Source organism: Mytilus californianus, unplaced genomic scaffold, assembly GCF_021869535.1.
Source record: "Mytilus californianus isolate M0D057914Y unplaced genomic scaffold, xbMytCali1.0.p SCAF_3, whole genome shotgun sequence".
Lineage (NCBI taxonomy): Eukaryota > Metazoa > Mollusca > Bivalvia > Mytilida > Mytilidae > Mytilus > Mytilus californianus.
The window spans coordinates 29,626,354-29,638,659 of record NW_026262679.1 but is presented as its reverse complement, the minus strand read 5'-3'; the positions used below and the strand labels follow the sequence as shown (position 1 = coordinate 29,638,659).

General features: G+C 31.4%; 1 protein-coding gene across 2 annotated transcripts in view; it reads right to left on the bottom strand.

Annotated features, from left to right (window-relative positions):
• The window catches only part of LOC127734329 (3-hydroxy-3-methylglutaryl-coenzyme A reductase-like), a 45,557-nt gene that overhangs the window by 12,206 nt on the left and 21,045 nt on the right, over window positions 1–12,306 (bottom strand). For both annotated transcript variants that reach the window (XM_052244174.1, XM_052244175.1), the window contains 4 exons: window positions 11,242–11,361; window positions 10,080–10,228; window positions 9,295–9,515; window positions 8,522–8,742 (listed from right to left, as the gene is read on the bottom strand). In XM_052244174.1, the coding sequence (XP_052100134.1) occupies window positions 8,522–8,742; window positions 9,295–9,515; window positions 10,080–10,228; window positions 11,242–11,361 (711 nt within the window). The remainder of the gene's footprint in view (window positions 1–8,521; window positions 8,743–9,294; window positions 9,516–10,079; window positions 10,229–11,241; window positions 11,362–12,306) is intronic.

Genomic DNA, 12,306 nt, shown 5'->3' with positions numbered 1-12,306 from the left:
ACAATTTTGGCATGTTGAGAGAAGTGTTAAATATAAAGCAAGGAGAGAAAAAAAAAAGATTCCCAGACGTATAATTTCTTAAAGAATAATAATAATTCAAAACATGTAGGACACATGAACCTTCTTTCAAAAATTCATAAAATTAATCTAGAAATAAGTAATGAGGCATTGCGAACTGGTCACAGTCAGCTAGCAGAACACATTAATGTTCATTACCGACCAATCTTCAATAAGTGTAACTCTCCTGCGAGAGATACTTACTTGATCTAATTATAAATATAAAAAAGAAGATGTGGTATGATTGCCAATGAGACAACTCTCCACAAGAGACCAAATGACACAGAAATTAACAACTATAGGTCACCGTATGGCCTTCAACAATGAGCAAAGCCCATACCGCATAGTCAGCTATAAAAGACCCCTAAATGACAAATGTAAAACAATTCAAAAGAGGAAATTAACGGCCTAATTTATGTACAAAAAATGGACAAAAAACAAATATGTAACACATCAACAAACGACAACCACTGAATTACAGGCTCCTGACTTGGAACAAGCACAGAATGTGGCGGGGTTAAACATGTTAGTGGGATGCCAACCCTCCCCCTAACCTGGGACAGTGGTGTAACAGTACAACATAAGAACTAACTATAAAAATCAGTTGAAAAAGAATTCTCTTTCGTGTGGATACAAATAGAAATACTACACAGAGTGGACGTGGCCGGGTGCTTGTATATCCCAACAACAAATAGACACTAAGTACAGATCTGAGAGTACTCGCAGTTACTGACAGCTAGTTCAAAGCCACTAACAACTAATTAAAAAAGTCATGCTTCTAAGACTAAATTATCAATTAGTACACATCCAACATCCAATTATTGAAGAGGCATAGCTTTTACATTCAAGATACAAAAAATTTCATTAATAAAATAGAGTCACACGAGGTAAAAAGGTATGCATTCTTATTGCCTATGATGTACGTCAATGTACACAAATAATTTTATGATGATTGATAATTTAGAAAAAAATGTTATCAATGCATTAGAATTTATTGACACATAGGAGAATATACTTTAAAGATTCTCAACAAAATAGATTTAACTGCATTTGTTAAATTAATTCTTAGAAACTAGAATTTGAGTTTATTGGACTGTTATACAAACACATAATAGGAGCGCCCATTGTCACCAACATGCACAGATCTGCATCTGTCTGCCCTATTCATTAAAATCTTAGATAAGGACAATGGAGAGAAAACATCAAATTACATTGTCAATAGGGATGACGGTTTTATGGTCTTCACAGGCAAATTAGAGCAAATTGAAGATTTCTTTAACCTTGCAAACGAAATTGACCATCTACTTAAGTTCTAATATGAGGTGTCAACATCTAGTATGGTGGTAAAGTGTTATTTTCGTGCAACGTTTTCGGCCTTTTTATTTCACGTGTTTCCGTGTTTCGACGTTTTCTTTCTCGTTTTCTCGTGTTTGGTTCGATGTGCGTGCTTCGTGTTTTCCTTTAATTATTTTCCGTGTTTCGTGTCGGTACTCTTATTTTCTCGTGCTTGTCCCGCATTTGATTAAAAAGTAAACCGGGACTAATTCAAAGTCAGCCCAAATATTGTTTTAAATTATAAACTAATTAACTGGTCCCAAGATATTTATAAATAGCCTATTGTATTACTATGATAAATCGGATGCAACTAACGGACGCTAAAAGGTGACCACATGCAGGGTTGCCATGTCCATTTATAATGACTGCATGATCTCCAAGAATGGCTGAGTAATAACTTTTGGTACTTTTTTTTTTTTTTAATATTTACGATTTTATTCCTTGGCTTAGTTTTTCCAGAGTGTTTTTTTTCCGTGCATCGTTTTTGCGATTTGTTATTTCACGTGTTTCCGTGTTCAGACCCTCCCTTTTACCACTCTCTATTTAGATACCGAAGACTCGGAAGTGTACAAAAGTGAACGATTCCATAATAATGGAATTCTTGATGTTAAGTCACATATATTAAAAACACAGAAACGTATCAATATTTACCAATCACTAGTGCACATCCAAAACACACATAAATTTAAGAGCATTACAGTGTGTGAATAATATAAGAAATTTCTACTTCTACCACTAAGTGACCACCGTCATCTAGTTGACTATCCTGTCACTGTTTGGTGTGCACTTGCATACTTAACAAGTCCAAAAATAATTTTAACAGAAAGGAAATAATTTGTGCTGTACATAAGATTTATTCATGGTGCAAATAAAAACATGGGACTTGAAATTTAATGTGCATGCAGTAGTCTCTTAAACGAGTCAAGACCTTCTGCAGCGGTCACTGAAATAATAGTGACATCAATGAATTAAATAAACATTTAGTTAACTTACAAGATAACTTATTTGATAGAGAATACTGCAAAAAGGAAACAGTAAAAGTTGTAAAAATGTATATTAACGAACAGTCTTTACTTGTTTTATTTTCATTTGAAACAGATTTTTTTATCTGATTTGTCAAAATGACAAGTGTGCATAATGATTTTATTGTTACAATCAAATCCCAAAGCCCACTTTAACTCATAATGTAGAAACCACAGCACTATTTTAAAATATCTCTCTGTGAATATCTTTACACAGATGTTTGATACCATAGGTCGTTATAATTAAATCTTGACCATTTAACTTTCACTTGTTTATCAAAGGGTACAACTGTCAACTTTGCTCAAGTCAGTAAACCCTTGCAATGCATAAAATGTAGCTTTACAATAAATATACATGTTTGAAAAGGATCTATAGATTGTTTATTATCATATATCAGACAAGTGAATTAGCGATCTGTGAAAATTCTTTATTGCCATGTTTTAAATATCTTAGATACACCGTATGGAGGTGCTCTTAATTGCAGGAAGCTAATACAGATAAGATGAATAGGTGTTCCGAATGAACAATAATTTAGCTTCCGAATATTCCTCCATAGACTATATTTCTAACTAATAAATATGCGTGAACCCTCAACAGTTAAATTATAATAATAAATTCAAAAACAGTTGGGCACTCTCTTTGACATATCATTTGATATGTGCAACAGGTTTTCTGATATTTCAAAAATGATATTACTTTGCCTTTCAATATCAGTGTAATCATTTCTATCAGACCATACTTTTTCTATGAATGAAGGTAGATGTGGGGTATAAGTAAATGCAGAAGTCATGAACTTCTGGTAAATGAGATAGCAACCCAACCATGCACATAAATAACTTAGACATCTAGAGAGCAAAATATAGCCTTCTCCAAAAGACAGGCTCATACAGGGCAACTTAAATACTCAACAATAGACATGCCTTTATAAAAATGTCAGGATCTAAATCGCCCAGAGTCTATACGTTCAATGTGAATTTAAAAAAAAAAACTATGTGGTGTTTGCTTACATCCTCGTTTTTCAGTCTCTGGCGGATTGTTTTCTAATATTGACAATAATACCACATCTTCTTATTTTTCTTAAGGTCTGTTATAAACACAAACATTCTCCAAATAACGAAAACAAATAAGATATGACATACGACAACTACTTACGAGGTCCCCAAATTTTGACAGGTACTAGTACATGTATATGGAAATGTGTTCGAGTTACACTTACTTTTGTAGGTCTCAACCCTCCCCCTTTTGAATCTCAGTATATATTAACAGAACGTGCATAAAAGAAAATACAAAACAGACAAGTTCTAGAAAAGAACTTAACTGTGGTTTGTTTAAGTTTATGCCACACATCTTATTTTTGGTATGTAAATTTGCTATCCTATGCCTTTTTTTCGCAGTTAATCGTCTAAGTTCCAATTCCTCCTATTGGTGTCTATATAAAAATGATCGTCCCACATGAGTGCATATTAAATATTTTTGAAAATCTATTTTGCCTTTCTGCTTACCGGGCTATGCGATTACAAAATTATTTTGGATAGACATGTTTTGTTTATGTCTAAAATTCAAAGAACCCTCATACAATGGCTGTATAAAAAGTTGTATATAGCAGACCTATAATGCTTTTTCATGAACTTATTTAGTGATTTTGCAGGTTAATATATATGAAAACATTTGTTATCTTCATCAATATGAATTGCTTTTTAAACTTGCCTGAGGAAGACGGAAAACGATCCCAGATACACATGTGAAGATGAAGCTCTATACTTTATTGAAAAATTTAGATTCACACCGCATATGTTTTCTAAATTTATGACTGAGTTTCATATGAAATTGTATTGTGTCTGGTTTTTGCATATTACTCCCATCTTTTCTTTTCAATATGGGTTTATGTTAAGAATAAACATCATTATCTAACGGTTATACAGATACAGCGAAAATTGACACGACGTAGGCAAATATTTCGAAAAATAGGAATTATACCAACCTGTATGTATTTCACACTAGTAAAAAAGAAGAAAAAACGTGAGACTGCCTTTTAATTAACCTCTTTAAAATTATTGTAGCCTTAAAATTGTCAAAACTTATCAAATCGACTTTCTAAAATTCACAGGTTTAGTCTTTTTTACCCAAATCTTCTGAAAAGCGTCTCAAAATCGAAAAATGGATTTTTTAAGATTAGAAAAAAAAAACACCGCTATTTTAACTACATGTAGTTGTGATTTTAGTCTCTTTTTTTTTAACTATGCTAGAACATAAATCAGGCCATTGTTTTTCTCTTTTAAATGATTTCTCATTTTTTCATACCGGGACATTTTATAACATAACTTTTTATAACATGTATAACTGGGTTTACTCATTGTTGAATGACATACAGTGTCCTATTGTAACTGTTGATAACATCCTCGTATTTTGTTTTGTCAGGTTAGAGATAGTTTGTCTCTGATTTACAATGTGAAAAACTTATCTCATAGTAATAGTTTGTGTTTTCTTGAACATTAATAATTATAAGTATAAACAACTTTGTAAACAAAATTAATTCACGGTAAAAGAATTCATAATGATCTAGTGATTATTTAGAAAATAGGCTGCGAAAATTTGTTATTACTTGACTGGCTTTATGGTACCAAGAAATATATCCTTTGCATGAATAAAATTTGACAAGTCTTCATTAATCAATTCTAACGAACAATATCCCAAGCTGTATAATGAATTTATGTGATAAAATGAAAGTACTTCAATAATTTAAGTTTCTCTAATATATTCAAACGATAGTAAACAGTTTTACTATTTAATTGTGAATTTTTGTCCTATCAATTATGAGACGGTCAGGCGTGGGACTTTGTGCCATTTACTTGCAACTCAGGACTGAAAAATTACCTTTACTTATGACCTCATAATACCGTTGTAAAGTCAATCGTTTACGGTTTCAGAGGCATATAAAACAGATAGTAAATACCTTTTTTTCTGATTTTTTTTTACATAATCAAGAAGGACAAAGAAGATTCTTTTGAAAGAAAGATTTGTAATTATGCCAAATGAAAATTAAACTATGAACTTTTTCGACATAGTTAGTCGTGAATTCTCTCTACTACAGCCCAAGTAATTTCATATTTAAATATAATTTTTCTTTCTCTTTAAAACCAAGTGTCTTGCTGATAGCAAGGATTTAAAACTATAAAAATCCTTGCTGATAGTTAACATGTTAAAGGATTCCCACTGATTACAATCAATTAACACATATATGATCATATATAGACCATCACGACACATATCGAGAGTTGTCTTATCTTGCGAACTGGACACCAGATGAGTCAAGGAGATAAGAAACCCAGTTCAAAAGAATTATTTCTTAATTTGAGTTATCTCCCTCAAAAGTGTCCACAATTCTTGTACATGTTCTCTTCATAATTTTTTTTTATATATATAGCATTCAGAAAATTAGTTTATACTAAATAACAAACAAACCTGTCAAAAAATTCTTCAAATAATTCAACAAAGAATGTCTTTTAAAAAATGAGTTATCTCCCTTTGTACAGAAAAATGGTTTAACATAGTACTCTAACATTAGATATGGTCCAGAGTTATGGTCCATAACTCTGGACTAAATCATCAGACCGAAACAAAATTCAAACTTGATCTATAACTTGTCATGATAAAACTATATACCAAATATCAAATCAATATCTTCAAGAACGAAGAAAAAAAGTGTGGAAAGCTGATTTGCCAGACTGACGGATGGACAGACGCACAGATGGACAGTCGGACGGAGTGCAAACCTAAAGTCCCCTTCGACTTCGTCGGTAGGGGAATAATAAAAGAACAGAGTTCCAATGTTCCCCGCGTTGCACATATTTTATCTATCCAAGGGCAATAACTAAAAAAAAAAAAAACTTTTTTTCTTTAAAACAATTTATGAATATCTTAGAAAAATGAAGGTTTTAGAGCAAATGCATTGCAATTTCCGTTACAATTAATTTTCCAAGGGAGCATATCTCGTTAAAAATATTTGATCAGCACTTATTTTCGAACTTGCCAAAGACATTGCTGATATAAACCTATGATATAAGTTTCATAAACTTCTGGCAAGAATTGTACACATGAGAGTGCTAACAATGCAATTTTCCATATAATCAATATTTCCAAGGGCATAACTCTTTTAACAAGCATTTTGTGAGTATTGCATGGCAATACATAGTCCCCTACCGGTTAAAAATTCTATGTATTGGAACAAAATTCTAACTTGATCTATAACTTGTCATGGTGTAAACTATATAACAAATATCAAGTCAATATCTTCAAGCATGATGAAAAAAGTGTTGAAAACTGATTATTTAAGTGAACTTTCTAAGTCAAAGGACCATAACTCTGCACAAAATCATCAGACCGGAACAAAATTTGAACTTGATCTGTAACTTGTCATGATAAAACAATACACCAAATATCAAATCAATATCTTCAAGCATGAAGAAAAAAAGTGTGGAAAACTGATTTGCTGGACTGACGGATGGACAGACAGACAGACAGACGGATGGAGTGCAAACCTAAAGTCCCCTTCAACTTTGTTGGTAGGGGACTAAAAAAAGTTGATTGGCACGGATTTTTGAACTCGTCAAAGACATTGCTAATATAAACCTATGATATAAGTTTTATAAATATCTTGCAAGAATTGTACACTTGAGAGCGCTAACAAGACCGGACGGACAGATGGACAGATGGATGCCCGGTATTCTATGTCCACTGCAACATGTTGCGTGGGGGCCAAAATGGTCAAGTGTTAAAACCAAAACTGCTCACACAAAACTTTTTTTTTCATCTAAGGCCTACTAATAATGATACCTTACAATTTTTTGATTAGCTCGTGAATAAATTAAATTGAACTGTTCAGTTGAAAGAAATTTGGTTTACAAATTTTTTACTTTAAATTCAAAATTTAATTGTTTACATAATTACTAAATGAAAAACAAGTACTTCATGAGGCATAAAAATCACAAAAAGGTCACTTTTATAAGGGTTTCTTAACTAAAATAAAAAATGATGTTGCTTTTTCTGAATTTTTATGACTCTATGATAGTAGAATGGCATTATATTCCCAGTTTATGCCTTCATCCAACCTGTAACAGGTAAAAAGTTTTGGTTTAAATGGAAGTTTGTTGAAAACCAACTACATTTATTTGTAATTTCCCACAGCATTTGTCATTCTGTCTTCATTTATAATACCATTTTTATAAATTCTGGTGTGCTTTTAGCATGAACTTATTGTTTCTCAAAACTAATAAATATCAAAAGCAATTTGTTCATTTTCAGAAAAAAATTCAAATAGCATTAAGATATCATTAAATATTTACAAAATATGAAAGAACAAAACTGTTTTGAGTTTGTGCCTCCCTTAAAGGCATACAATACAGTTACAGGGGAGGTAATGACGGTGCTAACGTAATATGCTAATTTTTGCGACGTCAAACTGTGATGTGACATATCGGGAAAAGATGCATTTTTCTATGGATTTTAATCATTACCTTGAAAACGCGTACATGGACCCCTCTTTTTTAAAATAATAAATTAGTTGATACTGTATGAAAATTATTTGTTCCAATGTTTATGAAAAAATCACAGATGAATTTTTTAAAAATTAGATAAATATGCAGCAAAAAATGCTGTTTTTTTACTAATATCATGAAATTTTAATAAAAATTATTTTCAAAGAATTGATACACAAATTAAGAGCAAACTTTTCTAAAGAAGATATTCCAAATTGTTTAACAAAAATCCACATGTGTTTATCTTTTGAAACAAAAAAGTTAAGTATGTCTGTCCAAGGGATAGAAATGTCCAAGAAACAGAAATGTTTAGTAAATGTCTAAAATTTTTACCCCATTTATCTCTAAATTTAGCACATGAAGGTATATTTTTTATTACATATTTGAATTAACTAAGTGAAAAATAGCTTGTATGCATATTTTTGTAAAATAATCACTGTGGGATCAAAACTGTATTGTATGCCCTTAATGCACTGCTATCACCTCTTTAATAGGAAAAAAGAGAAAAAAGTAACTTTTTATCAAAAGTTGATCAACACTTCAAAGGAACATGGAACTAACCAGTTACTTACATCTGAATTCAATATTTCCAAACATTTTTCCATTGGCCTTGGTGGCTGCAGTGATGGTAACCTCTGAAGAGGTTTGTAATATGACATTTTATTGTCTGTTTGCACCCCTTTATCACTGGACTTATCCTCTTCCTCTGAGTCGCTGTCATCCCCAATAGAAAATTTAAATTCTATAGTTTCCATTGGCTGTGTAAAGCTCACAGTATTCCTCTGTGTGAAGTCTAAAACAAACATATTTTTAAAATAAACATTTTAACCACATAAATATTATTTTCACAAGATGATGCAAAACAAACTTTTAACAGATAGGCACCGGTTCCCTTGTAATGTGAGATTTTTTCCTAATTGAAAAGTTTTGTTTAACCTTATGTGACATGTGAAAACATACGATCAGCAAATATCATTTCACAAAATGCTGAAAACTTTTGACTGGACATGACTTTTAGATTGGGTTGTTCAATAGCTGCCACTAATAGGAAGTAAGAAACAATTACTTGTCTAACCTGTTTTGATAAAGCTTCTTGCATCTGTTTTTAGAAAAAAAACATGTTATTGAAATATTATCAAACAGTTGTATAAGACATGATTTTTTACAGTGACATGTAGTAAATACACTTTTGGTTACATTACAATTCCACAACAGACAGGAGACATTCATTTTCAATAACTTTACGGAATCTGTAGCAAACATAAAAGACATCTAACTGTTCTATAAACATAAGGACAATCGCAGATAATGTAATGAAATGTTTATGTAAGTTAGTTCCGCATACCTATTTCATCTTGTGATTGAAGAATATTGTCCATCGATTCAGATGTTTGTGAAGTACCGTCCCTAAGACTGTCAGATATTTCTCTCCTCCTTGACTGACTTGCTTCTACAAGTTTACGTGTTAATTCTTCCTCTATATGATCATCGTAGAATACATACTTGACAGTTAGAAATACTGCTAACACAAACATAAATGTGTAGTCTATATGATGTGTTAACATTCTGAAAGAAAAAGAAATAAAAAACAAGTTAGAAGAAAATTAGAAAATTCTGCAGAAGCGGACTTTAAGTTTCAGTTCTTCATGATCATCTTGTGCTTAAAAGTGCATTTTATAAGACTTTCGTTCCATCGGTCTCTTAGAAGAATTTTATTTGTTTTATTGTAGTATCTTGTCTCAATTGATGACACAATATGATTGCTTTGTGTCTTATAGTGTTGGTCATGGCTTGTCCACTCACTGTAGGAAATAGAAATTTTGAAGTCTTTAGTTTGACTCAGATCAAACCCCTGATCATCCAATATATGAGACACCAAAAAGTTTAATTGCCATTTTAATAGCTTTTCATGCTGAAGCTGGAAAAGCAATTATCTAACATTTATAAATATGTATTATGCAGAAACATCCAGTTCACTATACTAGTAAGAAATACACTTATAAGGACAAACAGTTCTTTAAGAATATAATCAAAATTTTTCAGTCTTCCAGTTTTTTCCTCTCAACATAGCTAAATGGATATGCTATCCAAGTAACTTGAAAGTGTTTCAAAAATACACGAATTCATTACCTAAGTAAGTAAAACTGCACTAAAGGCATCTCTGGTTGTCTGTCTCTATCCAACAGTTCAGTTGTTGTTAATAAACTACTGAACCGTGACTTCTCTCCTTCTTCAGTTATAAATCTACTGTGTATATGTACTATCATCAGACCTGCTGACTGTAAATACAAGGTAAATATCTTATTTACAAATTTCTGAGTTAACAGGTCTTTAAAATCATAATATAAAAGATTATTACATTGGTTGCAATGAAATACCTTGATTTCCCAGTGAAATAAAAAAGATAATTTTCACTCCTCTGACGCCATACAACAGTAGGTGTTGTCAAGATGTTGTCGATGATGTCGCATTAAAGCAAATTCTGAATGTGTAGAAAAAGATATAGTTCCTTACATTTTCTACTTTAATTCCATTAATGAGCCCATTGTCAATGTAATAAAAAGAATAACTAAAACTCAAAGAATTCAAATATCGAAAAATATTCAACCTGTGACCAAACAACACTGATAATTAACTCATATGCTACACGCATTCGTGAATTAATGTGTTGTTCGGTTACTCGTTGAATATTTTTCTATATTTGAATTCTTCGATTAGTTATTCTATAATTGCTACATTTGCAAACACAAACATTTCCCTGATGATAGCTGAATTTAAGAATGGGTATTTTAAGCATATATGTAAATAACATTGCTTTACGCATAAACCGAATCTTGCCTGCTTTGGATAAAAACAAAAACTAAGTTGAGTTTTAACTAAAAAATTTGAAATATTTTAACTATGTAAAAGTTTAAGTAACTAAAGCAAGACTACAGGAATGGAACCTCAAAGCTCCTCAAAACTGAAAAAAGTATACTACTACAATAGTATTTTAAAGGAAATCACTCCTGAACAGTTGTGACACTCATGGCAAACATTAACAATGACATTCATTTTGAGGTATGTAAGCAATTTTGCTAATGGACTAAACAATTGCAATAGTTATAAAACTAATGGACGAATGTATATTTCCCCTCTATGTCCCACATACAATTTTTTTCAGGAAGCATAATAAAGAGTCAGAAGAAAAGCAGATCCTTTAAACTTCACCAAAAATGTCAAGTTTTAAAGAATAGCTTTTTTTTTCTTAATAGAACTCTATGAATGTTTTTTTCATGATATAAAAAGTTACCATTATCATTTTTATGTGTTGTATGACTGGATTTGGCTTCTTTTCCTCTTCATTCTCTAATACTCTGGCAAGCTGCTGAAGTTGAAGAAGAGGTCTTCCATTGTTTCTGGCTCTTGTTATCTTCAAAAAAGAAATTAAATATTTTAATACTATATAAAAACTTCAAATATAGAAAAATTTGTTGATAAATCATTTAATGATCACATCATCTCGAAATTGCAGATGCTATTGAAGATTTTAAGAAGCATTAATCAGTTGAAACTATATAACTTAAAAGTTAAAATGTACATACACGGAAAACAGTGGATGCTGTTTTTTAAGATTTGTAAGTTTTGTTACCGGTAATTTCCTTGTGGAATTTCGACTGAAACTGTTTTCTCCTATACTTTTCATGCCCCTGGTATATAAGGCCCTACATAAACTAGAAAATCGACATGGCAGCAGGGATCCCACTTTTGCACTTTTGTGTGATTAATAATGATGCAAAGACAGCAATACGTGTTGATTGGGTATTAATTACTGTATCCTTTGTCACCAGGAATTAATTCAGGGTGTGATTTCCATAAAAATAAAAGAACAGAGTTCCAATGTCCCCTGCGTTGCACATATTTTATCTATCAAAGGTACAAGGGCAATAACTTAAAAAAGCACTTTTTTTTTGTCCTTTAAAACTTTTTATTATTATCTTAGAGAAATGAAGGTTTTAGAGCAAATGCAATGTGATTTCTATTATAACAAGCATTCTGAGAGTATTGCATGGTAATACATAGTCCCCTACCAGTTAAGAATTCATTGTACTGGAACAAAATGCTAACTTGATCTATAACTTGTCATGGTGTAAACTATATAACAAATATCAAGTCAATATCTTCAAGAATGACGAAAAAAAGTGAAGAAAACTGATTATTTGAGTGAATTTTCTAAGTCCAAGGACCATAACTCTGCACAAAATCATCAGACCTGAACATAATACGAACTTGATATGTAACTTGTCATGACTAAACTATATACCAATGATTAAATCAATATCTTCAAACATGACCAAAAAAAGTGCAGAAAACTGAT